The sequence below is a fragment of the Sphaerulina musiva genome (genome assembly GCF_000320565.1).
Source record: "Sphaerulina musiva SO2202 unplaced genomic scaffold SEPMUscaffold_8, whole genome shotgun sequence".
In the NCBI taxonomy this organism is placed as follows: domain Eukaryota; kingdom Fungi; phylum Ascomycota; class Dothideomycetes; order Mycosphaerellales; family Mycosphaerellaceae; genus Sphaerulina; species Sphaerulina musiva.
The window spans coordinates 1,459,906-1,486,678 of NW_016017390.1; the positions used below are offsets into that span (position 1 = coordinate 1,459,906).

The 26,773-nt window shown below is 51.3% G+C and overlaps 9 protein-coding genes across 9 annotated transcripts; 4 read left to right on the forward strand and 5 right to left on the reverse strand.

The window, feature by feature from the left end:
• Positions 1–5,000: 5,000 nt before the first annotated feature.
• On the forward strand, positions 5,001–5,572 carry SEPMUDRAFT_150798 (uncharacterized protein; the record flags this gene model as incomplete). The annotated part of the gene is made up of 1 exon (XM_016906404.1): positions 5,001–5,572. A coding segment is annotated over exon 1 (294 nt), but the record flags the coding sequence as incomplete, so codon positions are not given.
• Positions 5,573–7,700: 2,128 nt separating this feature from the next.
• Positions 7,701–8,716, reverse strand: SEPMUDRAFT_110069 (uncharacterized protein; the record flags this gene model as incomplete). The annotated part of the gene is made up of 2 exons (XM_016900823.1): positions 7,701–8,205; positions 8,538–8,716. The coding sequence occupies 2 exons, from the start codon at positions 8,714–8,716 to the stop codon at positions 7,701–7,703; spliced, it is 684 nt and encodes a 227-aa protein (XP_016758936.1).
• A 1,443-nt stretch (positions 8,717–10,159) lies between these two features.
• SEPMUDRAFT_110070 (uncharacterized protein) lies at positions 10,160–10,768 on the forward strand (the record flags this gene model as incomplete). Its single annotated transcript, XM_016900824.1, has 1 exon — positions 10,160–10,768. The coding sequence occupies one exon, from the start codon at positions 10,160–10,162 to the stop codon at positions 10,766–10,768; it is 609 nt and encodes a 202-aa protein (XP_016758937.1).
• Positions 10,730–12,603, reverse strand: SEPMUDRAFT_70294 (CDC73-domain-containing protein; the record flags this gene model as incomplete). The annotated part of the gene is made up of 1 exon (XM_016909896.1): positions 10,730–12,603. The coding sequence occupies one exon, from the start codon at positions 12,601–12,603 to the stop codon at positions 11,341–11,343; it is 1,263 nt and encodes a 420-aa protein (XP_016758938.1). The 3' UTR covers positions 10,730–11,340.
• A 225-nt stretch (positions 12,604–12,828) lies between these two features.
• Positions 12,829–15,232, reverse strand: SEPMUDRAFT_150799 (FMN-linked oxidoreductase; the record flags this gene model as incomplete). The annotated part of the gene is made up of 1 exon (XM_016906405.1): positions 12,829–15,232. A coding segment is annotated over one exon (2,252 nt), but the record flags the coding sequence as incomplete, so codon positions are not given.
• A 248-nt stretch (positions 15,233–15,480) lies between these two features.
• SEPMUDRAFT_70302 (bifunctional dihydrofolate reductase-thymidylate synthase) lies at positions 15,481–17,533 on the reverse strand (the record flags this gene model as incomplete). Its single annotated transcript, XM_016909897.1, has 2 exons — positions 15,481–15,959; positions 16,030–17,533. One exon carries the CDS (start codon positions 17,531–17,533, stop codon positions 16,526–16,528), a length of 1,008 nt encoding a protein of 335 aa, XP_016758940.1. The 3' UTR covers positions 15,481–15,959; positions 16,030–16,525.
• Positions 17,534–18,054: 521 nt separating this feature from the next.
• SEPMUDRAFT_49819 (methylmalonate-semialdehyde dehydrogenase) lies at positions 18,055–19,759 on the forward strand (the record flags this gene model as incomplete). The annotated part of the gene is made up of 2 exons (XM_016909135.1): positions 18,055–19,281; positions 19,343–19,759. The coding sequence occupies 2 exons, from the start codon at positions 18,055–18,057 to the stop codon at positions 19,757–19,759; spliced, it is 1,644 nt and encodes a 547-aa protein (XP_016758941.1).
• Positions 19,760–19,955: 196 nt separating this feature from the next.
• SEPMUDRAFT_14297 (N-acetylglutamate synthase) lies at positions 19,956–21,812 on the reverse strand (the record flags this gene model as incomplete). The annotated part of the gene is made up of 1 exon (XM_016903021.2): positions 19,956–21,812. A coding segment is annotated over one exon (1,857 nt), but the record flags the coding sequence as incomplete, so codon positions are not given.
• Positions 21,813–22,685: 873 nt separating this feature from the next.
• Positions 22,686–26,505, forward strand: SEPMUDRAFT_150801 (RecF/RecN/SMC protein). The gene has a single exon (XM_016906406.1). It carries the CDS (start codon positions 22,755–22,757, stop codon positions 26,295–26,297), a length of 3,543 nt encoding a protein of 1,180 aa, XP_016758943.1. The 5' UTR covers positions 22,686–22,754; the 3' UTR covers positions 26,298–26,505.
• The last annotated feature ends 268 nt before the right edge of the window (positions 26,506–26,773 follow it).

Sequence of the window (26,773 nt, forward strand, 5' to 3'; positions counted from 1 at the left end):
TACGATACTAGAGTTCTATTGCCTAAGAGGCTATAGAGGTTTCCTAAGCGCTTCTTAGTACTCTAACTTTATAGGAGATCCTTAGTAAAGACCGAGAGCAGACGAAAGATCTTATAGAACGGATTAGTAACTTAGATACGATTAGCGATAACGAGGGTAATATAGTAGAGGAGCTAAGGCGATTAGTACGCCTAAGTTTCAAGCTTACGTAGGAGTGCCTCCGGGATACTACGAGACGATTATAGGGAGATTGCTTTAAGCTTGTATAAAGTTTACCTACCGACTATATTTGCCGACTATATTTCTTAAGATTCAAAATATTACAACTTGTAGTATAGCGTATATATAATCCTAAGTTTCTTTATCCAATTTAACTATAATCTTTACTTTCGTATCTATATCGGGTTTATATATAGTTTCTTTTCTTATACCTAGTCTAAATAAATCGCTTCTTCGCTCTCGTTAGGGTACCCGGTTTCTAGGTTTTTTATTTCTATATACGAAGATTCAATACCTAATAGGTACGCAATACCTACTAGGTATCGCAATACCTACTAGGTTTGTACCTAACCCGATAGGTTAGGTATACCTAGCTAAATACCTATACCTATTAGGTATTGCTAATACCTAACCTACCCTATATACCTACTAGGGTAGGTTGTACCTATAATAAGGCCTAGTTCGGATAATAGCGCGTCAATTCCGACTATCTTAGGGTACGTTCTTAACGCGTACTCTAGTAGTATATTTAGTAGCTCGTAGCCTAATCGCGCTAACTCGTAGTCTTATAACTCGTACTCTCGTAACTTGTAGTTCGTAGATTCGTAGTTCGTAGGCTCGTAGCCTTGTAACTTGTAATCTCGTAACTCGTAGTTCGTAGAATTGTAGTTTATAGACTCGTAGTCTGTTCGCGTCGGCTCGTAGCTCTAGCCGTAGCCTAAGTAACTAGCTTATATTAACTCGTAGTTTACGCGCTATATATGTTGTAACTCGTAGTTTATAAGCCGTCGTTTATATAGTAGTTCGTAATTTAGGCTTGTCGGCGTATCCGCTTAGTCCGAGGTTGTTAGTTAATAAGTTGCTATATTAGTTTCTCCCTCTAACTCTAAGACCGTAACTAGACTATTATCGTTACTACTGTATTTAGTAATACTCGTACAGTTTAGGTATAGTTCGTCGAAGTCTACGTCGAACCTCTATTATAGCTATTTAGGGTTCTCGGAAGTAACTAGGTAATAGCCGTTACCTTTGAAACCGAGTAACCTCTCGATTCTAGCCCTAGTACTAATTATTTTGCTTATGTTAGCAGTCTTTTTATAGACGTAGGCCTTATACCCTATAATTCGTATATTTGAGAGGTATAGTTTATAACCTGTCTAGGCCTTATATAGTATTATAGTTAGCCTTCGGTATAGTAATCTGTTTTGTAGATAAGTAATTCTATACTTAATTACTAGCGGCTAGTACCGGGGGTCGAGATTAGGTAATACGAGAAGTATCGTCTATATCTTTATTTCGATAGTTTTGTTAAATGCCTCGGCCGTACCGTTTTGTTCGTATTGTTTAGTACTTAAGAGGTACTAAGCAATCCCTCTATTTCTAGACTACCTAAAGTAACTATCGCTTGTGTTTTTACCTCCTCTATCCTAAATAATTAAGGTTGTATAGTATTTAGGGGTACTGTTATTAGTAATAAATTCTTAGACTACTTGCGGTACGTCGGCGCGTCGCTTTATCGGTATAGTAACGCCCTATTAAGTAAAGTCGTCGATAATACTAACGAAGTACTTACTTCCGTCGAACGCTTCGAGTAGTAAATATACTACGTCGACGTATATAACGTCTATTTTATAACGACCGTAGGGTAAGTAATAGTTATACGGTTTCGTTGTTTGTCTACTAAGGACGCAACTTTCGTAGAGGCAGTCGGTTCGTAACGCTTCTATTCTAGTAGATATACTATAGAGCTTAATAAGACCGCTTTTACTTAGGTATACTATTCGCTCGTACTATAAACGAAGTAATCTGTCGACCGAGTAGGCAGCGCCGTAGAAGCCGGTTAGTCGTTTAGTAAGTTACTCGTTATAGGTATCTAGTATTAGGAGGCCTCTAGTAATAGTTACCGAGTATCGATCGCTATCTTTTGTAAATACTAGGCCGTTAGCTGTCTTTACGACGCTCTTAATATATAGCTATATTGCGTTAAGAGACAGGAGGTTTACTCCTACGTTTAGCGCGTACTAGGTATTCGGTATTTGAATCTATCGACCGTTACGGCACTTAATTCGGAGCGTCCCTTAGCCGATTAGTCGTAACTTAGTACTACTAATACCGTTGGATTCGGCCGAGTTAATAGTAATATAGGTATCTAGTATAAAGAGGTCTTTACGACCGATAAGCGAGCCGGTAGCGCCGCTATCGAGGATAAAGCAGTCGTAAAGATTAATGCTACGATGAATTGCTATGTATTTACGCGTATCGTTATATAACGTAAAGTATAGCGCTTCTTTACTATTATTGTCTCTAGTAACTATTACGTTGTATCGTCCGCTGCTAGTATCGGTTAGTCTACTAAATACGGCGTCGTCGGTGTTTTTGCGTTTCTTAGAGTTAGAGTAACGGTCGATCTATACCTAAGGTACCTTACTAGGGTCGATAGTCTAGTAAGTACCCCTATACCTTTTACTATAGTACTTGTAGTCGGGGCCGTCGTTCGGACGGCGTTAACGGTTATATAGAGCGACGTTACTATCTAACTGTATTCTGCTTGCGTATTCTTTAACTTTGCGTCGTACGATAGCTATACTAACTATAGTTTAAGTAACGCCGTTAATAGCAGTAGGTACGAGTAAATACTAAAGGTTAAATACGGTAATAAATTCGCTGAATATATCGCTAAGGCCGCTAAGATAGGCCTAAACGAGAAATAGCTCTAGTAGCGTTAATTTCGCGTCGAGGTTTACTATCTCGTCGTAAGTTTAGGTGAATTAAGTACTATAATTGGAGATATCGTTATACCTAGCGAGTATAAGGTTAGTAAACGTATAACAGAGTTCTTAATAACGTCCGGAACCTACTAGTTCGAATTTAGCTCGGAGGCGCTCGTTAATAGCCGTAAATATAGGTTCGTAGTTACTCTCGGCTGTCTCGAGTAGTAACCTAGCGATAGGGCTATAGAATTCCTTTACTAAAGCATAAGCGCCGAGCTGTTTCTCGTTCTAGGCATCTAGGCGTTCGTTAAATAACTTATTACTTTCCGCCGGAACGGTAGTAATACCTAGTATACTACTAGTTTGCCGAACTCCGGCGACGGTAGGCTGTCTAATTAGTACGGTTTTACTAGTCGATACTATAGAACCGTAACCGCTAAGGATGATTTTATTAGTAATATATAACTGCTAAGTAAGCTACTAGTATAGGCCGTCGAGGCGAGTAAGTAGTAGGGTCTTAGTATTGTCGGTTATAGTAACGAGCGGTAGAGGTAATATAAGTTAAGAAGTAAGCGTAATATCGGACTCTGTTGATAGCGTTCTATATAAGAGTTTGTAGCGCTAATTTGCTTGTTATAAGTAGTTTGAGGGTTCGTTAATCGTTAACTATATACTACGAGTAGTTAGTTTCTTAGTCGAGTAATAAATACTATCGTAACCGCTAATTGTAAGCGGTAAAGGGTTTTTTATAATTAACTATATTATATCTCTGTTACGTCTCTATAATTCGTATAACTTAAAAAGTCAACTTGACTAGATTTAGACAAGTCTCGCTTGTAACGACTTCGCGAGTAACGCTTCGTAGATTGTCGGTCGTAGGATCGTCGCTATCGTCGAATCTAGAGGGTTTTTAGTAATTAGTATAGATTTGGACGTTAGTATAAGAGTATAAGTATAGATTAAAATTTTCTTAGAGGTTAATGCCTCGGATACGTAGTATCGTATAATTGGCTCGGCTTAGGGTACCGAGTATCGTAAGTTATATATTAGAAGCTTCTAGTAACTAGCTACGCGTTCGTTTAATACCGGTCTGAGATGTACGCGTAGGCCGAGATAGGAAGGATAAAGTTAAAGTAGAAACCGTTACGGAATCCGGGCTTATAACCTGTTAATTAAGTAAATTTGAGATCTATAGTCTATCAAATTGAGCGGCTATCAGAGTGTCTATATACCCGCGAGATTAAGGCCTGAGGCCTCAATCTCTGCTATTACCTCGGCTGTCAAGGCTTTGATGCCTGCGTGCTGTGTGCTACGTCAACAGAGCACACACGAGAAATATGCGTCGTGTAATCAGTCGACGCGGACATGCTGAAGATGAAGTCAAGTTGTGAAGAGCGTCTACCTCCAATTTGTGGACTAGAAGGACCGGCCCGATGCCGTCCTCCCCATGCACTATTTACTACCTCCGGAGGTACCCGACTGTACTTAGTAGGTAGGCTAAGCCACATCACAGCAAAAAGGCAGATCGAGCTAAGGAAGAAGGTAGGAGTTTAGGGCTACATGTACCCTCCATTGTGGCGGAGTAAGGTATCTAGCGGTTCCGTCTATGCCTCAGGTAGGCAAGGTATGTCTCCCAACTCCCTGAATCTGTACCTCAGGGACTCTGAGTTCAGAGACAGACCTTCGAGAAAGAAAAAAACATAGCCTCAATCTTTTTCCTCATCGATCGATACAGATACCGTACCTTACCTTATCTGTAACCTTCACCGCTTCAGAATCAGCAGCCACCTCACGCCCTACCATACATTTTACCTACCTTGAGGCTTGAGGTGACGTCCTTACGCTTCCTAGGTTCTGTATACATGTGTCTGAGGCTTATCCCCGCGTAGTTCTGTACCAACCCGACGTATCACGTCCAAAGCTCTCCAAGAGCGATCTCGGCGCAGCCTTGCAGCATCGCTGACGACGCGAAATTTGGTGTGTTGATGCAACGCGTTGACTCGACGACGGCTTTCAAAGCATAGTGGAGTGACCGACTTGTGTCGAGGGAGGCTTCGGGGCTACGCCATTGTCTTGGTGTTACATCTAGAGGTATTTCGGATGCCGCCTACTCCTTCTCTCTATATACACTTCTCCCATGTACGCACGCTTGTTCTTTGTTTTACATTGTTACATTCGTGAACATTCTCCGGCACTTTCGTAGTAAACAGACAGCATCGCTGGATCGAAAGAACGACGTGGCACACAATAGCCCACGTTCTGCCCCCCGATCGCTGTAGCCTGCCAAGGCTAAGAGACCGTCCGATTCGATGAGGACCTCGAGATGCGCCTGGACGGCTCGTTGCAATGTTGGCTCGCCAGATGGCGATCGAGATGATCTTGCCGGCCGAAGCCCTTCGTATGGAATTTACAACCCAGAAAACGACAATGGTACCGTCTTCGATTGGGATCGTGTTTCGGCAAATGTCTCGCCAGATCTTTCCGATACTGAAAACGTTTGTCACAATGCGGACAGACGTGATTTCGGCTTTCATAGGGCTGATGCGATCGAAGGTGATGCGTCAGGTCGCTCTGCGTACTAAACGCAGCATCGCACTGGCTGCAACCGATCTCACCGAGAGCCATGTCCTCTTTGCTTCGGCGAGGTGACCTGCTAGCAGAAGAACCCCCTGAGGAAGCGGACGAAGGCGACAAGTGGGCATCTGATAAGGTCGGAGGCGCCAAGTGAGCAGTATCCAGACGTGGCATATCTCGATATCCAGAAGCTGCAGCGCGTCCCAACCAGCCTTGCATGTGACCAAGTGGCAGTGCATCCGTACGCAGATTATGATAGCCAAGGTTGTCGTCTGAGAGGGCTTGTGGCGGACTCGTAGTGGGGGTTGTTAGCTGGGCTTCGGTAGATGACATACACTGTCGCTGGTGCACGTCTTGTACAGGCTCGGCTAATTCTGGAAAGAACTGCTCTAGGTTACTAGCAGACAGCTGCGAGATGAACCCTGCCTGCATGGTTTCGAAAGCGGGATAAACAGACACTCCATAGAAGTTGTCGAAACACGGCGGGGCTGGGTCGATCGTCACCTGAGTCTGCGGAAGTTGGATGAATTGCTGATTACCAAGTTGTTCAGTATCGAGGGCTAACTCGCTCCAGAGATGGTCTATGGGTATATCCAACGAGCCGGCCACACTTTCGGGAGTTGCAGAGCGGTCCTGCCGATTAGCGAGAGCTCGCTGGCGTTCAATTTGCTCTCGAGGTACTTGAGCTGGTACGGAACGATTGTTCTGCATATCAAAGGCGGCGAAGTCGACTCTACAGGGCGCCGAGATCCCAGACACTGTATTGGTAATTGGTGTAGGTTGCCCTTGCGGTACGGACTGATGTAGCTGGAAGGTGGGTGTAGCACGAGAGTGCCCACGCTCCATGGGCGACTTCTTCTGGCCCAAAGTCAGCATCGGATTTACTGTTGATTCCTAGTCGACTGTATCAAGTTGGCATACCAATTGCGCACACTGGTATTGCCCCAACATGCTTGCCACTACGGGAGCTCACTCGAAGTTGATCAGGTTGAAGTTTTCGGGCCTGTCAGAACATGCGTGTGCGATTGTCGCCAGCGCGAGCATCAGTAGATCAATGGCAGTAATTAGAGCGAAGATTAGATGCAGTCATCGGTATCAGCTCTGTCAGCGCTACCAATAGCTCGGACCGATGAATGAAGTGGATGTGATGAAGTGTCTGTGTACGTTCATAGAGCGACGGCGAGTGGGAAATTCATGAAAATGCGCCTTACCTGTGCCTTTTATGATAGCCATTGAGCAATGGATATCAATTGAGGACGCCCATAAGCACTGCTCGTGGCTATCACAGTGTTGCTGCGGCCAGGCAGAAACTGGGCTGTGCACCGTCCGCGGGCGCCTGAGGTTTGGTAACGTGCATGCACTAGCACGTCGTACCACGTGAGCACATTCGATCAAATCGTGTCATGTTACAAGTCCTGCATCACATGGCAGCCGACCGAAGGCCGCTTCATCGCAGCAGATTGCTGTATTGAGGGGAGGTTCTTGGAAGTGTTGTTGTCGGTCTGGTATGTCGAGAAGAGAGAGCTGGTTGGAAGTGTGGTGGAGGTACCTGACCTTGTAGGAGGCACTCCATCGAGTGCCAAGTGCTTGGCGGCGGGGAAATGCTTATCAACGGGCGGCTTCAGCCCTTCAGATATGGATCCGGTCTGACGTCCTTATCCTGCGGCCAGTTCATCCCCAGCCTTCGCCTCTCTACCCTCCCTGGTGGCTAGAGGCCGATATTGTTAATGCGTTCATATTAGTTTGTACTTCACCTTCTCGAGATGCATGTCGACTGCCCTGGACCGCCTGGCTGCATCATTGAGCTCGCGCCCGAGGCGTGTGCTACGTGATTTGTACTCTTCGAGTTCCTTCTTCAGAGCTATTATCTGGTTTGCCACGCGATCGGCATGCCGAAGATGTTCTATCTCGGCCGTCTCGCGGCAGACGATTCTGCATTCGCGAGAGCGGTAGCCGCGACAAGCCCAGCGCTCAGCTTCTCCGCCTCGGACAAGTATTGCACTCTCGTGTCTTCACAAAGCTTATGATACCATTACCGCGCGGCCTTCTCGTCATTGCCCCTCGCGACTTGCTCACATTAAGAGGATTCACCCAAGAAGAGAGTTTTTGTGATATTCTCTTGGTGCGCTTTGTGCTCGACCTTGTATCTCTCCAGATAAGCCTTCCGCTCACGCTGAGACTGCAGCAACGCTGTGTTCACCTCGAGGGACTGTTTGCGCTCGGAATCGGAATCACCTTGCAAACGAGACCTCTCTTCCAGAGAAGCGCTTGCATCTCGCCCTTGGTATCCACATATTCCGTGTTCCGTAGAGTCGTGATGCGAAGGAGGATCGTGTTCATATTGCGAAGACGGCCAACTTTCCGGGCGACTTGATTCGACTCATCAAGCTTGCGCTTGCGATTTACGAGTACCTGCCGAAACCTCGTGTGCTTCTCTTGATACTCGGGCTTCCATTCTGCGAGCTCTATGGCGTGCTCTTTAGCGTGCTCTACTTTAGCAACTTCGTTAGCTGTGAAAGCACATTTGTTCTTGATCGCGATTTCCTGCTGAAAGGCACAATCTTCTTTCTTCAGCGCATGATTGTGGCGGGCGAGGTCCTCGAGTTGGCAGTGATGAAAGTTGAGCTTTTGAAGCGGCGCATTCGCTCTGACCAGTGACATGCTCGATACCAGGGAGAGTTTTGGCCAGGCGAGATGCACTCTGGTTGAGCAAGAAACTTTGGAAGACGTTGGGTATTGACTTTGCAGGAGGATATTCCCGCCATGCCTCGTTTGCGCTCTCTACTACCTTCGCACCATGGCTATCGGTAAGCTACGTATAGACAGGCGTGTTAGCGTTACACGACGTGTCTGAAACCAGGCATCCCAGCGGCAAAGTCGTCTTTGGATAGATGAGTTATACATCGCTGCCGGCCGTGTGCACCAAGCTAGGCATTGGAAAAGAGTAGCATTAGCGTTAGAGGTTGTGCAGACGAGGTAGCCTAGGTGAGGCAGAGATCAGGTGGGAGGAAGTCGATGGTATATAGTACCTACATGTCCCTGATAGAACCACCTCCAGGGGGTGCATGTAATGAGGTGTGTAAGGGCTCTGTCATTGGTTGGAAGTTTGCCTGCACTAGTGGAAGACCCGTGTCGTTCATCTCCACCGAGGGAATAATAGCACAGGCCCTTGTTCGGAGCATGCTCCACCCAGACTTCAGTGGGAGTGCCATGTCGCACTTCTTCCCACACAGTTGGCAGTTGGCACATACAGCATACGTCGGAGACCAACCATGTGCCCGCGCCCTGTTCGGGGCACAAGTTCTATATCGTGGCCTCGAGATGGGCGCCAACCTTGGTCCAGTTTTTGCAGCCCCTCAGGCTTCCAGCATAAATACAAGACAAGTGGAAACGGGAATCTTCAGCCTGATTGGGACTGTTAACGGGGCTGCGACGGCGGCGAGAAGATGCAGGGGAGACCTCCGCACTGTGAGCCAGTGCGAGGAGAGCGGGCAGAGCAGGCGTGGAAAGCATGATTGGACTCAAACTGGAGTCGGTGCTTGTCTGCTTGACATGCTCAGGTAGGGAGGCATCATGTCCATCTCATAGAAAGTGGCCTGAAGATGAGTACCTGAAACACGGCCCGGCCCACATGGAGCATCTCGACCTCACCAGGCTCACCTCGTGCGGATGTGGGCATGTGGCCTTGCCGATAATATGAAAGTGTCTTGACAGGAGACAACCGTCCAGTCGAGCATGATGCTCAGCCTGTCCAGGATATATCAGATCATGAACCACCTTGGCAGCCCAGTGTTGTGGAAAGGCTTCACGGCCTCATTGGTGAATCACATCCATATTCTTTCCGCTACTACAGAAACCCGGCTTCATCAACAAGCAACGGCAAGCAGTCAGCTTCTGAGAACGAGTTTCCCCAGACCAGTCTCGGATGAACATGCCGAATAGCAAGAGAACCGACTCATCGCTACCACAACTACCAGGGATCTACCTACTGTAGGGTAAGTTCATCACAGTGGACTCGTATGTTTTTGCATGGCAGCCGAGATGAATATATGGTATTTCTCTTGCGCAAAGAGTCGTCAGTGTCGATCTTTCTGTATAGGATCGTCACTGGACAGCGATCACGATGTTATAGTCGTGGACTGGGATACGGGGGTGTCATGTGGGGATCAAGAACTGACCAGCAATGTCATCCTTGTTCTGTCGTGATCTCCTCACACTCTATATCAGTTATGCTTCCAAACAGCATGACATGCCCTCGCTTCGTGTGCAAGGCCTCTATGGATTCGTAGCGGAGCGGATATTAGCACGCGCAAGGTCTCCTGGGTTGCAACATCGCAGCCTCGGTGATTGTTCTTGTACACCACAGAATGATTGGGTATATCGTACCTAGCATGACAACCAACACCCTCGTCCTTCATCACATTGGCGAGGCTGCCGTTGCAGTCAGTGTAATGGTTCCAAGAGCCTTGCCATCGAACTCATAAGACAGGGACGGACGATTCTGCAGACGCCATGTACACTTCGTAGAAAGCGAAGCAACCACACACACCTTCCAAAGCACATTCGTTCCTTTTTTTCAGTTCATCACCACCAGAACTTATTCCTTCGATAGTCCACTCGCTAGCAGCATCCAAACCCCCCCTATACCCTCAACAATGCGTTCCATCTCCAACGCGCTGTGCGCGTTGCTCCCCTTTACAGCAACAGCCCTCGGAGCCGCCATCGAGAAACGCCAGGGGGCCAACATCGTCTACGGGCTGCAACAAGTGCAAGCGCAAATCGGCGTCCTCAACCAAATGCTCTACTACTTCGACGGAAACCCCGCCACCGGCGCCCTCGACGCCATCAAAATCCAAGACCAAACCGACAACGTCGGCGAAGCTGTCGAATACACCACCCAAATCGCCAACGCCTCCCCGACCCTGGACGAGGCCGACTCGCTCGCCGTCTCCACACAAGTCCTCTCCCTTCGCCCGGATATCAAGAATCTCCTACTCAACATTGCGGCGAAGAAACCGGATTTTGATGGCGTGATTGTCGGCCTGTTTTCTGTGAGTAAGCAGGTCAAGGAGAGTTTGCAGGATCAAAAGGCTCTTACGGTCGCCCTGGGTGACGCGATTGCGATGAAGTTGACGGGCGCTTTCAAGAAAGCTGCGCCGGAGATTAATGATGAGTTTGCGATGGAGTTTGATGCTGCGATTGCTGCATATGTGAACGATGAGGGTATTCCTGTTCCTTCGGATCTCACGGATTTGTTGGAGTAAGAGGGGGGCTGCTGCTTTAGGTGGAGGTATGGAGAGAACAGAGGAAGAGAGCAGGGTGAGAGAGAGAGAGAGTGTGTGTGAGTGTATGTGTGATTAGTCAAGTTCGTCGAATCTTTCTTGCTAGCCGCCTCATTGTTCTTTTCCCACTGTTCTCCACAGCTACAGAGTTAACGAGATATTGTGTGTGGATGATCGGTGAGCGGTGGCACAAATGGGGCTGCCTTGTCGATGATCAAGTTGGTCGTAGTATACATCGGGTCGTATTGGTGGCAGGATGTTTTTCGGGCTCCGCTGGTGGCACGTCTGTAATCTCAGGTAGGCGCACATTGTGTCAGGTCGAAGGAGACTTACGAGTGCACGTTCTCTTTGATCGATTTACCAAAAGAGCTTCCTTCACATATTCGGCCCCGTGACAGTCGAATGCTAGCATTTTATTCAACTGAGCCGTCAAAGACTTCGTTGGCCCTCTCCAGCTATGGTATCCCTTTTAGACCGTTCTGTGCACAGCCATGACCCCAACGCCAGCCCGCTTGAACGCAACAAATGCAACATTCATCATCTCTTACTGCTGCTCATCGACCTTCCTTGCCCCAGCCCATGGCTCTCATTCTCGCCTCAATATTACTCCATATCGTCTCTACAACTTCGCGATCACGCCATCTGTTCTGCCCCTTGTCAATCTGCACGCTCAACACTTGTCTGCCCCAACCCTTGACGGTTTCCGGTATGACTTCTCCGCTGTAACCCACGTAAACACCCAGCGCGTGGCTGAACAATTCCGCTGGATTCGTCCATCTGTAGCTCTTGAATTGCCAAGTCTGACCAGTTGTGAAGACTGCCACAACTCTGTTCCAGTAGTCCGGTCGAAAGTTGGAAGGATCGTCAACAAGGATGAAACGCGTGCTATGCCCAGGAAGAACGGTGCGCAACTGTCGCGTGATGTGAAGAATGTTGGCTGCTTCGCTGGAAGACTCGAGAGGTTGGTACACACCTTCAGCGAGGAAGGATTTGATATTTTGCATCTTCAGCAATGACGAGAAGGATGAAGAGAGGAGGATGATGGGCTCCGGGCGACGGCCGGACTGCGTAGGCTTGACGGGAGGTCGTAGCGCAGGATTGTTGGTGAGCGTCGGCACTGTCGACTGAGCGCCTGGCTGTGGCTTGCCTTTGCCGAGAAAGAGGGCGCTGTACTTGCGTATGCCACTAAAGTCCTGAATCTTAATGCCGCGCAGCACTGTGTTGTGATCGCCCATTCTCCGCTCAGCGGCATAAATCGCACTCAGTCGCTCCTCTTCCTCCCTCCGCTTGACTTCGTCTCCCCCCGCATCGAGCATCTCAACATCGGCATCTCCTTGCGCCTGCTTGAGCGTGTCGGCCATTTCTGCACGATCGGCCTTGTTATCGGCCAGGCTCTGAATGTACTCGCTGTCGTTCTCGCCCATTTCTCCCGCCAGCCACATGTTCAGGTCCAGCTTCTCAGCGAAGACCACATTCGAGGCCGTCTCATCCTTGCCGGCAGCTTTGAGCTCGCTGTTCAGCTCACCGACAGCAGTGAGGTAGTCGGCGGTATTCTTCTCTCGGCATTGGTAGCAGAAGAAGATGGATCTAATGTCGAGTGGCTTGTTGCCGGCGGCGGGCGAGATGAAGCGAGTGGACGCATTGAGCGGTACGGAGATATGCTGCGCGCCATCTTGTACCGAGGCGAAGTTGAAAAGCAGATGTGTCGCTTGCGCCAGTGAGACGTCGGTTTGCGGTTGATCGGGGTTGGTGGTGGGGATGGGTAAGCGCTGGCCAACAATCGACCTGCGCAACAGGCTGAGAGGATCTTCCGCCATTTCTCCTGCTGTGCTGGCCATATTGGCTAAGTGTTGGTGGTGGAGGAAGAGGGGGATGTGAGAGTGATCGAAGAAAATGTGTTTGGAGCTGTACAGACATCGAAGTCGCGAACCTTGAATAGACGCGAGCTCCATGTCGGCTACGTGGTGCCAAGACGCCGACTCGACCAACTTCACTTAAAGGATTTGCTCACTTCCACTATAATGGACTGGAGGGATAGTCTTCTTCACTAAGCCTGGACTTCCGAGGCGACCAAAACTACAGAATTGCGAATATTGCTGTTCTATGTGTATACAAGGGGAATCTGGTAGGCTTCCTTCAGCTGTGTGTGAGAGCTCACCCTAAACATCCAGGTACTGTAACGGGAGCAGACTTTTCACGCTTGAGGCTCATTGCTCTTCTTGATCGCCTGTCTCATCTCCTGCTTAATCCTCGTGACCGTCCCTACGCCACCATACATCATGGCGGTGTAGACTTGGCAGACGCTAGCACCAGCATTCAAAATCTCCAGACATTGCTCGCCATTCGTGATGCCGCCAGTTGCGAATATAACCTTCTCCTTCGGTGGCCCACGCGAAGCAAGTTGTGGAGCCGACACTTCAGCATAGGGGTCGCTCGTTATGTGGTTGAAGCTGTCCTTGGCAGTTTCTGCCGCAGATTGGGCAGCGGCAGATGCCTGGTTCGCGACCTTCTCTGCTGTAGCTCTTGGTGATGTTGTAGAAGAGCTGACCTTGGCCTTGACTGTCTCTGCTGCTGATCGCGCCTTGTCCGATGCATCATTCGCAACAGCTTTTGCCTTACTTGATGTCGCTAGGACTTCAGACTTGACGTGTTCTGCTTTCGCGTTCGTGCCAGACGCAGACGCATCGCCGACGGAGATCACTTTTTGGACCGCACCCTCGGCGGCCTCTCGGGGGGAGCTTGCCTTACCCGTTTGAACTGCGTTCTGTGGAGCTGCAGCGTCATCAGGGTATATGGGAGCTCGCTCCTTGGCTTGGCCGACGTGCTTCGCTGCAACGAGTTCTTCGGATGTATGTCGCGCGGGAAGTTGTATCAACGGACGCTTGCTTGCAGCCTCGGCTTCGTCTGTCAGAGGCTTGAGCCGTTGCTGATCACGTTCGATGCTATCCTGAGATGCATGCTTTTGGGCGTTCTCTGGTGTTGCATCACCAGTCAGCCCACGCTCTAGAGGTTCCAGAGGACTTTGTACCACGTTCTGCGTATTGCTGGGGCGCTCCCGGGAGGGTCCTTGGTCGAGCTTCAACCGGTATCGCTTCACTAGACTCAGCGTTCGTTCGAACATCTGCGGTCCGGAATATCCTCCAACCTCAGAGAGCGTCTTAACGTCGTTCGCAGGCAGAATGTAGCCTTTTGGAATCGGATCAGGTCGCTTCTTCGTCGTGTTACCCACAATGACGCCATCAACACCGGAGGACCAAATCGCGGTGCATATGCCCTCTATTTGTTCATCCGAGTCTTCATCCGGCGAGACCTTCACCATGACTGCCGGTTTTGTCTTTCGGTCGACAGACTTCGCTGCCTCCACAACAGAGGACAGGATTTTTGTCAACGGCTTCGTCGCTTGCAGATCGCGCAGACCTGGGGTATTGGGCGACGAGACATTGACGACCAAGATATCCGCATACTTTGCGAGGTGCTCCACACAAAATACATAATCTGCAGCGATGGCGGCTATGTCGTTGTCCGGAGTGGTCTTGTTCTTGGCTACTTGCACAGCAAGTAGCTTGCCATCGATCAGACTTCCAGGAGGAACACCCGCTTCGCCATCGAGAATCCTACGTTCTGACTCTGCCTCCAAGCCCAGTCCATTCTCGTAAGCGTACTGCCTCACTCGTTCCCGTAATTGCATAGCAACATGCTCGGCGCCCTGCGAATTCAATCCATATCTATTTATCAGGGCATTCTGGCTCGGTATCCGAAACACTCGAGGCTTCGGGTTTCCTTCCTGAGGAAGAGGTGTCGCGCCTCCGACCTCAACAATCGCAGGCCCCAACGCGAACAAAGCGGAAGGGATCTCGGCATCCTTGTCTATGCCTGCCGAGGTTCCAACTGGGTTATCCAGCATGTGCCCGAAGACCTCAATTTTCAAGTCGCCCAGTGCCTTGTCCGCATTCCCTCGTTCTCTAGGGGCTAGCCCGAAGTCGTGGAGAGCCTTGATATAGCGAACACCAGCATGGTGCGCTTCCTCTGCATCGGAGTGTATGATGCGTACGAGCGGAGTCACGAGAAATTGGTGGATGCTTGCGCGCGTATCAGTCGCGTAGAGGTAGCCAAAACTCAGCAGCAGAACCAGACCGGTGCCATAGACATATGCAATGAACCGAGAACCGGTATAGGCTGTAGCAGCTCCCGCTTTGATTGCTTGCGCTTTTGCCTGAGAAGCCGTGGCTTCAGCAGCCTGTTTCGCCTGCGAGCCGGTGGACTCATATCGCCGTTGCGACCGGATGTGCTGTGTGATTCGGGGTGACTGGCGTGGTCGGCGGGATTCGAGTGACAATTGTCGTTGCCATTGGCGCTGTACACTGCGCCATTGTGCGCGGTTAAGCCCCACGGACTGCCGCACGGCGTGTGCAGAAGCAACAAACAGCCTCTGCGCGCCCAGCATCGTTGCTTGCGAGGTGTCTGACGAGTGCTCCAGGTGGGCCGCAGATGGAGCTTTTGACGTGGAGGTGAGGTACCTCCGGAGCTAACGGCACACGCGAAGACGGGTCTTCCCGCGTCTGTGCTTTTCCTCCGTCTGTCGACGTACAACTGCGTTCACCTACAGGTACCAGTAAAGTAGGGTACATGTAGGTAGGTAGGCATGTATATATGTAAGCGTCACACTGGATCCTCTACATGGCACTGTGCCCTCTGTTGAATTCCTTGTTTTTGCCATAACGAATGTGAATATATCTAGTCCCCTCTCCTATATCAACCCTTTTCAATACGCAAGAGAGCATACCAATAACCCCCGAATAGCCACATTCGTCAAGATCTGATGCTCGAGAAGCACGAAAAATATGTACATCTTGATCAGCCCTGGAACACAACCTCAAATCCATCCCTCGTTCCAACTATGTCTCAAATTCTGCAATGCCCTAGCAGCGAGACGAGCATCTGCCATATTACTCACATAATCCTCCTCGAGTCGATCTTACTCTTCCTCAGAGTCATGAAAGTCATGTGTCATTTTGCGTCTACCACGGCAATCTCTACGGGGGCTTTGCAAGATCTTCCACTGATTAGGGTTCGGTTTACGAGGCTTGAACATGTGGTCTTCTTCTCTCGGTTTCTCGACGAGGTCGTCATGAAGGAGACTCATGGCAGACATTATTTGGTTAATAATCCTGCACTAGCGAGCAGTTTTATTTACCACACGTAGGTACTTCATCGCTTGGTAGAGAAAATGGATATTTACTCACTTCACTGCATCTAGCCCAGTAAATATGTTTGTCATCGGCCCAAGCAGGAAACATCGTGTAGTCGAACACCAATTGTGTCTAGCGAAATCTTGGCCTTAGGATGTCGTAATGATGGCTCTCGCCAGTACGACCATTCCGTCAACAAGAGTTCTCGTCTTTCTGCGTCCCTCTGCCATTGCGGCGCATGAACCCTGCATTAGGCGCGAATTACTGGGTCCACTGAAAGATCTTCTCTGAGAAGGCCTTGTGGCGCCTATTTGTCGATGTGAGGGTTCTGTGCACCAAGGCAACTGAAATTTTACCCCATCGATGATGCAAGATCGTATGCTTTCGTCGCGAGGCTTCAACGCTTCACATTTGGTTTCCCTCCGAGACAGCAAGGGCTTGACAGGGGTTGAACAGGGCTGAGAAGGCTCCTAAGCCTTCTGTATTCCATTTCGATTGCCGCGGCTCCACCAGAAGCCCCCTCTTCGGTACAAGCTCCCAGGGCGCACACCTATACACTCATCTTCATTGCAATCGACTTGTGCGGTTCATACCCAATCACTTTGATATCTTCTGGCTTCCACCCATCAATGCTGCAGCCCGCCTCCCTGCAGATCTCCAGAGTGGGAAAGTCTTTTGGCTCTCGCTGTAGTTGAACTTCGAGGGCTTCCTTGTGATCCAGATAGACATGTGCATCTCCCATGGTGTGCGTTAGACTGCCAGGCACCAAATCTGTAGCTCTTGCGATCATGTGCGTGAGCAAAGCATAAGAAGCAATGTTGAATGGAACGCCTAGGCCCATATCATTGCTTCGCTGATACAGCAGCGTATGCAGAACGCCTCTTTTACTGCCATCCTCCCGCGTTTCAGCATTTTGAGGGAACGAGACATAGAACTGGGCGAACATGTGGCATGGCGGTAGAGCCATCTTCTTCATGTCTGCAGGATTCCATGCGGACATGATGATCCTCCTGTCATACGGATTTGTCTTCAGTTTGTGAATGACTTCCGCCAGTTGATCCACGCCCTGCCCAGTATAGTCCGTATGGCAGTCCTTATATTCTGCTCCGAAGTGTCTCCACTGAAAGCCGTAAACTGGCCCAAGATCTCCTACTTCACGGTGTGAGAGGCCAACGCTGTCCAGGTATTCGCGGGACCCATTCCCGTCCCAGATGTGCACATTCTGATCTTGTAGGGTCTTCGCATTGGTGTCTGCTGCAATGAACCAGAGCAGCTCGGCCAAGACTGCTCGCAGGAAGACACGCTTTGTTGTCAGAAGTGGAAGCACCAGAGTGCCGTCCGTTTTGGAGAGAGTGTAGCGATGTTGGGGCGGGAACGGGATGGATAACGTGCCCGTGCCTGTGCGATCAGGACGATGTTCCCCAGACTGGAGGATGTCCCGGATGAGGTTCAGATATTGGTATTCCTCGTGTGGCTTGCTGTGACCGTTCGCGCCCCCGATGTTGATCTGTGGCTCAATGGCGGTGTTAGCCTCGACCTCGACGGCGGCTGCGACCATGTTGTATGAGTCGATGCGTAGGTGGAGGCGGCGGTAGCGATGGCGGTGGCGGTGGGACAGTGATATGACAGTGATATGGGTTGGTGGGTTGGAAAGAGGGAGAGACTCCTCCAAATTAGAAGAACGAGCTCGACGCGTCGAAGTGTTACGCGCCATCCCCGCGAGCTACATGTATCTTCCGACGAACCGGAAGCGGACCTAGCAACGCGCGCTAGGACCTGCCCTATTGGGGATAGCGAACACGGGGCCGAAGCCGGGGGACTGCACCGGGCACGAACGTCTTAAGCCGAGGACGGACAGTATACTATAGCGGGCAGAGGGGAGGAGTTCACTTCGCGGCCCTTTAGCGAAAAGACAGCGAGTTCGTGCTATTCCACAGCTCCCCGTCTTGTGATCGACCAGTCTTCCCTCATACCACGAACATGTCGACTCGCCGCATTGTGTCCAAGGGAAAGCTGTTCCAGAGCTTGACACTCCGCCCGACTGCTCCGCTGGCGACAGCGCGCTTCACCTACACCAGGATGCCGCACAACGCCAATGCTGGCCAGGCCGCCGCCGCCGTACGCAGACTGCACGCCACCACCCGACACCTGCAAGGCACCACATCAGCAGCGACCACCGCGACCGAATATCCGACCACACACGAAAAGGTGCAGCAGCCCATCAACACCCAGAACTTCATCGACAACCAGTTTGTGGACTCGCAGGCCACACAATGGATCGACTTGCACGATCCTGCGACCAACAACCTCGTCACCCGCGTGCCACAGGCCACCGATGCGGAGCTCAAGGCGGCAGTGGACAGCGCTGAGAAAGCCTTCCCCGCATGGAAGGCGACCAGCGTGCTGCACAGGCAGACTATCATGTTCAAGTATGTGGCTCTGATCCGCGAGAACTGGGACCGCTTGGCCGCCAGCATCACACTGGAGCAGGGCAAGACGTTTGGGGATGCAAGAGGAGATGTGCTCCGTGGTCTGCAGGTCGCTGAGAATGCATGTGGCATCACCACTCAGATCACTGGAGAAGTGCTGGAGGTGGCCAAGGACATGGAGACTCGCTCCTACCGGGAGCCCTTGGGCATTGTGGCAGCCATCTGCCCTTTCAATTTCCCAGCCATGATCCCTCTCTGGACCATCCCAATCGCTGCAATTGCCGGCAACACAGTCATCATCAAGCCCTCAGAGCGCGATCCAGGCGCCACCATGATTCTGGCAGAACTCGCGGAGAAGGCGGGCTTCCCACCTGGTGTGATCAACATCATTCACGGCGCCGCCAAGACAGTGGATTTCATCATTGATGAGCCACGTATCAAGGCCATTTCCTTTGTCGGATCCAACAAGGCTGGTGAGTACATCTACAGCCGTGGAAGTGCACAAGGCAAGCGCGTGCAGGCCAACCTGGGCGCCAAGAACCACGCCGCAGTTCTGCCCGACTGCAACAAGAACGCAACTCTCAACGCCATTGCCGGAGCCGCATTCGGAGCTGCAGGTCAGAGATGCATGGCTCTCTCCACGCTCGTCTTCGTTGGCGAGACCAAAGATTGGGCGCCTGAAATCGCCAAGCGTGCAAAGGCTTTGAACCTCAACGGTGGTTTCGAGCAAGGCGCAGACCTTGGCCCAGTCATCTCACCACAAGCGAAGGAGAGGATCGAAAGTCTCATCGCATCGGCGGAGAAGGAAGGCGCGACAATTGTTCTTGATGGGCGTGGTCAGAAGCCAGCAGATAGCAAATATGCCAATGGCAACTGGGTGAGTCTTGCCATATGATGTCCCACGATCTTCAAGTTGTTGCTTGACTGACACATTCCAGGTCGGACCAACCATCATCGCCAACGTCACCAAGGACATGACCTGCTACAAGGAAGAAATCTTCGGCCCTGTTCTCGTCTGTCTCAACGTCCCCACTCTCGACGACGCCATCAAACTCATCAATGAGAATGAGTACGGTAACGGAACGGCCATCTTCACCGCTTCGGGCGCCACCGCCGGAAAATTCCAAAAAGAAATCGAGGCCGGACAAGTTGGAATCAATGTACCCATTCCCGTACCGTTGCCCATGTTCAGCTTCACGGGCAACAAAAAGTCGGTCGCGGGAGGTGGAGCAAACACATTCTACGGGAAGCCTGGCTTGAACTTTTACACGCAGCTCAAGACGGTGACGAGTTTGTGGAGGAGCGAGGACGCCATCAGCACGAGGGCGACTGTCAATATGCCCACGCAGTCGTAGGTAGATATGAATATACATGTGTCTAGTGGATTATTATTGATGGATTGATTGATGTGTCGTGAGACAAAGAAAAAGAAAAATGTAAAATGAATGATGAAACTGCTTGGTTTTGTATAGATGCCTAGTGCCAGTGTGCCATCACGTTGAGCCCCTTGTGATGTGCGCGAGCCTTTTGTAAATGCAGCGCAAACTTCACTCAATCATCCTTCTTCCCGTCTTTTGCCCAGCTCGCTTGAATACTCGAGCAGACGGCAACATAATCATTGAACCTTTGCTCATCCTCCACGACACCTTCTCCCGTCCAGAACATGGTCCAATTACTATCTGGTATCTGCCAGCTACCGGCTGCTCGCTCAAAGTACCACTTGTTGACGGGATTATCTTTCCTGCTCCGCCAGCAAACACCATTGGGAAAGCAGCTGCGAACCATGGCTTGAAATACAATGTCTGCAACACCGCTCGATCCCTGTGATGTCTGGAGAACGGCGAACTTGTCGAGATATGGCACCAAACGTCGTGGATCATTTACACCAGGCGGCATCTCCCAGGTCAGAAGAGCGCCACCTTCGTACTGGCCAGCAACGATAATTCCGGCAATGCGGCCACTGACGCGGCTGAGATAGTGTCCGACATTTAATTTGCGTCGGAAGCTGTCTTCGATGAGATGTACCAGTCTCGGTAAGTCGACTCGAGGGTCTTTGTCGAGTTTGAGTGGAGTTCTTCCAGCTGCTGGCTTCAGCCACCCAAGCAGGCGATCTGCGGCAGGAATCACGCTCACAGGCATGCCCTTTCTCAGAACGGTACTTGCTTCTGTCATAGGCGTGCACTCAATTTCATGGTCTGGCGTATGTAGTCGTCCTGCAGGAAGGGACGACGATATCACAGGCTTGTTTGTGAGCAGATTATGGATGAGCGGATTCTTTTGTCGCCTCGTCCCCGCACCAAGTGGTGGCATGGCTGCTCGCGCTGCCTCTGACGAACTCGCTGCCTCCTGTGGCGAGACAATGAGCCCTGAAGACGATGAAGGCAGCAAGTGTAGGCATCTGCGGACCAGCTCGAGGTTGTCGCGATGCTGATCATAAACAGCGGGTCCTCGTGGTCCACTGCTGTCTCCACGAGCCGCTTCAGCATACTCTGCAAGCTCGCTTTCCACCTGATCGTACTCCTGCTCTAGGTTGATAAAGACGTGAGCACCATGGCCCCTGTGCTTGCTGGGTATACCGCCGACAGCGTCAAGCACCACTATGCGGTCCAATGAGATCTCATCTGCGCTAATCGCAGCGTCGGGGTTAATTGGCTTATCCTTGCCGGTCACGTGTTTGGTCAGAGCAGCCATGATGTCTGCCGCTTGCACCTGTACCAGCTGGCCTTCCGAAGTGTAAGCCAGAGATGACACGATCGGCACCATGCCACGTCGCAATGGATCCAGGATCAGGTTCGACATGGTGACTTGCAACTCGGAAGTGTCAATCCCATGCTCCCAGTGGTCCTCGAGCATTTCCAGGGCGTTCGGCACAGATCGAGCTCCTTCGGGATTATGTCGATCTATGGCATCGCAGAGACGATCTGCTTGCTGTGCGAAGACTCGGCGCAGCGTTTTGACATCGGCCAGCTGATCAGCGTGCCCCTCGGCCTGCACGTTGCTCGTATTAATATCTAGAACCAATATGATTGCCATGTCGAGCTTGACCAGCTGGGCAATGGTCCTGGCGAGGCCATCCAGCGTCGCGTCGTCTATCGCTTCGGGCGCTTTGAGACATGCCAATGCGACATGGAGCTCTTCCACAGGCTCTGCTGGGTGCTGTTCATGTACATGATCCGTGGCGGAGAACTTGGGGCTGTCTGCTATCGCCCGCGCTGGAGTATACAGGCCACCCAGATTGACTCCAGTCTGGTCCAGGCGATCTTGGCACTGGCGTAGGGCGGCATTGATATGTTCTTGCTGTCCATGGTTGCTGGGACCGAGGTATGCCGTCGTCCTGGCCGATTGCTTGAAGCGGGCCAGGTACTGTTTAGCATCTCGTCGGGTGGCACTGGCATTCAAGACATTGACCAGCAGTTCTCGCTGTGCCGCCGTGTCCTCGGAGCGGGCGGCGTGCTTGCCGTTGAGGTTGGCGGGCGTGGGCGTGGGCGTGGTGGAGTGGGAGTAGACTCGCCCGCACTGGCGAAAGGTCACCGTCTTAAGGCCCCCGTATGCGCTTGCCTTTCCAGACGCCAACATAGAGGTAGTCATTTTCCATATCACGACGAGACTGGCGGTGAACACACGAGGCACGAGGAGGGGGGGAGTGGGACACGGGGGCTTCTTCAGCGATGCATAAGGTCCATATGGTATCGTCGCAGCCGAGGTGAGTCCGCGTTAATGGCAACCTCGCCGTGGAACGACGGCGGGCTGGCTGGCGGGCGGGCGTACGTGTGAGATGATTTCATGCACGCAACAGCAAAGTGTCGTGAGAAAGGAAAAAGGAAAAAAAGATGATGTGTAGTGACAACTCGAAGCTGCTGCGTAACTTTCTCCTGCGGCGCCTGGTACAACTTTGATCCAGCGCGATTTTTGGTAATCTAATCTGATGCAATTTTATCTGATCCGATCTGATATGATCAATACCGTCCCCGTCATTCATTGGGATTGCGGACACGCACGGGACATGCCAAATTTTCGCCTGTCTATAGCGTCAATTCCAGTGATGTCCGTGCAGACGGGATACGCGGGATCGGGCCAGAGAATGCAGAATGGCAGCAAAGCAGTGGTCAACTCAGAACTGCAGCATCGCTCTTCTTGCCGTGAAGAACTTGGCATAGGGCGTGTCGGATCAAAGTTCTTCCGATAGGCTCGAGGGTCCTCCGGGTCTTGGCGTGACATACTCTCAAGTCAAGGTTTGTTTACTACGCGTAAACAGAGCGACGCCTCCACTCGCGACCACCACGACGCTGTCAACCATGCGCGCCTGACGACTCGATACGACAATACATCCACCCACGATCCACCGCCGCAATGCGCATCACGGAGCTCATCATTGACGGCTTCAAGTCGTACGCCGTGCGCACTGTTATCTCCGGCTGGGACCCCACCTTCAACGCCATCACAGGACTGAACGGATCCGGCAAGTCGAACATACTGGACGCAATATGCTTCTGCTTGGGTATCGGCAAGTTCGAGCTGCTGCGCGCAACGGGCGGCGCCAGCGATTTGATCTACAAGCGTGGACAGGCCGGCATCACAAAGGCTTCGGTGACGCTGGTCTTTGACAACAGTGATACCGCCAAATCGCCCATCGGCTTCGAGGATGTGCCCATCATCAATGTGACGAGGCAGATCGTGCTAGGCGGCACGAGCAAGTACCTGATCAATGGACACCGAGCGCAGCAGCAGACGGTGCAGAACTTGTTCCAGAGTGTGCAGCTGAACATCAACAACCCCAACTTCCTCATCATGCAGGGCAAGATCACCAAGGTGCTGAACATGAAAAGCACCGAGATCTTGGGTATGGTGGAAGAGGCAGCGGGTACGCGCATGTTTGAGGACCGACGGGAGAAGGCTCTGAAGACGTTGGCAAAGAAGCAGACCAAGGTGGAAGAGCTCGAGGGTCTGCTGAAGGAAGAGATTGAGCCCAAGCTGGAAAAGTTGCGTAGCGAGAAGCGCGCTTTCTTGGAGTTCCAGAGCACACAAAACGACCTGGAGCGGTTGACAAAGCTTGTGATTGCCTACGACTACATTCGGAGCAAGCAGAAGATGGAGCAGAGCGCACAGGATCTTGCTACCAAGAAGGAACGTGCTTCAGAATTAGAGGACAGCGCGGAAAAGCTACAGCGGGAGATTGGAGTGCTGGAGGAGGACAAGGAAAAGGTGCGAGCAGCGCGCGACAAGGAGCTGCGAAAGGGAGGCAAGTTTGCGAAGCTGGAAGAGGCCGTCAAGGAACATTCCATCGGCCTAGAGCGTTTAGAAACGAAGCTGGAGCTCAAGAAGGCGTCCATGGCCGAGGAACAAGACCGCTTGCAGAAAGTGCAGAAGACTGTCGTGGAACTCGAGAAGCAATTGGCGCAGAAGACGGAAGCTCATCAGAAACTTCAACAGCAGTACGAGACCGCAAATAAAGAGCTGGTCGAACAGAAGGCGGAAGTGGACAAAAAAGAGGAGCTGCTTCAGACATTACAAACGGGAATTTCTTCCAATGCTGGTTCTGACGGTGGGTACGCTGGTCAACTGTCTGCTGCTCGTGATAGTGCATCGAAAGCAGGGACGGAGATCGAGCAGTCGAAACTCAAAATCAGCCATCTCGAAGCCCGCATCAAGGAGGACGAGCCACGCGCGAAAAAGGCCGAGAAGGAGAATTCAGGGTTGCTCAAAGACCTGGGATCCCTGCGAGCACAAGCCACGAAGCTACAGTCGCACCTCGACAAGCTTGGATACCAACCCGGAAAAGAAGAAGAGCAGCAGCTGGAGAAGACGCAACTCGAGAAGCGCATACGAGTATTACAAAGCCAAGCTGAAGGTCTGCGGAGACAAGTCGCGGGTTTGGAGTTTTCATATTCAGACCCAGAGCCAAACTTTGATCGGAGGCGTGTCAAAGGTCTGGTCGCACAACTTTTTCAGTTGCCAGAAGCTGCAACAGAGGCCAGTACGGCGCTTGAGATTTGCGCCGGTGGTCGTTTGTACAACGTGGTTGTAGACTCTGCAAAGACCTCCTCTGCCCTGATCGAAAAAGGCAAGCTCCGCAGACGAGTGGCAATCGTGCCATTAGACAAAATCGATGCTTCTCAAGCGGACTCGAAGAGAGTCAGTGCGGCCAAGCAGCTGTGTCCCGGAAACGTGCATCTGGCAATCAACCTGATCGGCTACGAGCACGAAGTGGAGAAAGCAATGGAGTATGTCTTTGGGAACACCCTGGTCTGCGCAGATGCTGCCACTGCTAAAAAGGTCACCTTCGACCCTGCTGTGCGAATGCAAAGCGTGACTGTCGAAGGCGACACCTATAATCCGAGCGGTACGCTGTCAGGTGGATCTGCAGCGTCCGGGAGCGGTGTGCTGCTAAAGCTTCAGAAGTTGAACATCATCACGCAAGAGCTGGAGTCGGAACAGGCGAAGCTCACTGCTCTCGAGGACTCTATGGCGCGCGATGCACAAAAATTGAAATCTGCGCGACAATCGAAGCAGGAGTTGGACCTGAAGACTCATGAGATTCAGCTTGCAGAGTCCCAGATTGCGAGCAATTCCTCGAGTAGCATCATCGCATCAGTCCAAGAGATGAAAGCAACCGTAGCTGCACTGAAGAGCAATATCATTGATGCCCAATCCCGTCAAACCGAAGCCAATGCTGAAGTGAAGCGCGTTGAGAAGGACATGAAGGACTTTTCTTCGAACAAGGGCGCGAAACTGGAACAGCTGCAGACTGAGCTTGACAAGCTCAGGAAGGCCCTTACGAAGACGCAGGCCTCAATAAAGCCTCTGCAGCAAGAAGTTCGCAATGCGAGCATTGACGCTGAGCAGACTGGCGGTGATCTCTCCGCCGCGCAAGAAGAACTCCATGACGCCGAGACCACGCTCAAAGGCCAGCAAGAGGAGCTGGCTATGGATGAAAACGAGCAGAAGCAGATACGTGATCAGCATGCACAAGCCGAGGCCGCACTCAACGATGAAAGAAGAAAGCTGAGCTCGTTTGACGACGAGATTGCTGACCTGGACCGCGCCGCGAAGCGTAAGAATCAGCAGATCTCGGATGAAAAGATTGAAGCGCAGAAGCTCGGCCATGCCATCGACAATTTCGCCAAGGTCCAGCTAGGGGCACAGCAAGCCGTGGCAAATCTCGAAAAGGAGTACGAGTGGATTCTCGAGGAGCAATCGTCCTTTGGCCGCGCAAACACGCCGTACAATTTCCACGACCAGAACATGTCGGAATGCCGATCGAACCTCAAGAACGTCACGGAACGCTTCACGGGCATGAAGAAGAAAATCAACCCTGCCGTCATGGCCACGATCGATAGCGTGGAGAAGAAAGAGCGAGACCTGAAGAACATGATGCGCACCGTAATTCGAGACAAGAAGAAGATTGAAGAGACCATCATCACTCTGGACGAATACAAGAAAGAAGCTCTGTTCAAGACGTGGTCCAAAGTCAACGAGGACTTCGGCCTCATCTTCAATGACCTGTTACCGGGCAACACCGCCAAACTGGATCCTCCCGAAGGCAAGGAAATCAGCGACGGTCTGGAAGTCAAAGTGTGCCTGGGCAAGGTGTGGAAGCAGTCGCTCACGGAATTATCGGGAGGGCAGAGATCGCTCATTGCCCTCTCCCTCATCCTCTCGCTGTTGCAATACTCACCCGCGCCCATGTACATTCTGGATGAAGTCGACGCGGCGTTGGACCTCTCCCACACGCAGAACATTGGCCGACTGATCCGGACGCGCTTCCGAGGCAGCCAATTTATTGTTGTGTCGTTGAAAGATGGCATGTTTGGAAATGCCAATCGCATCTTCCGAACGAGGTTCATGGATGGCACCTCGGTGGTGCAGGCATTGACGCCAGCTGATATGAAATGATGAAGTGCTAGTGGATTGGAGTTGATTGGTATACCTCGGGGACAAAGCCATGTTTTGGCGTTGAATGACATTGGAATGTTCATATCTCGTAGTCTAGTCTTATTCAAAGTTCGACCTGTCGTCGCTGGGGGGAGGGGCATCGCAAGCTCATTATGGAAATCCCCGACAAGCGCTGAACTGCACAGAATTGATCCGTTGTACTGCTGCTCAGTCTGTTTATTCTACATGCCCGTCATTCCATGATCTCATGGTCATCCGAAACCAGTCACGAGCTCGTCATTGGGGGTGACAGCAATAGCCATGTTGTTGTGTGCTATTTTTCGGCAGGACTCGAATCGTAATGGCCGTATGCGATCGTAAAGGTTCAGGTAAGGTAGGTAGGTAGGTGGTCGGAGGTGGGTGGAGGTGGGTGGCTTCACCATGCTCAGCTCACGGGATTTCCCCCAAGCCGTCGCGTTGGCTCCTACCTACCTAGG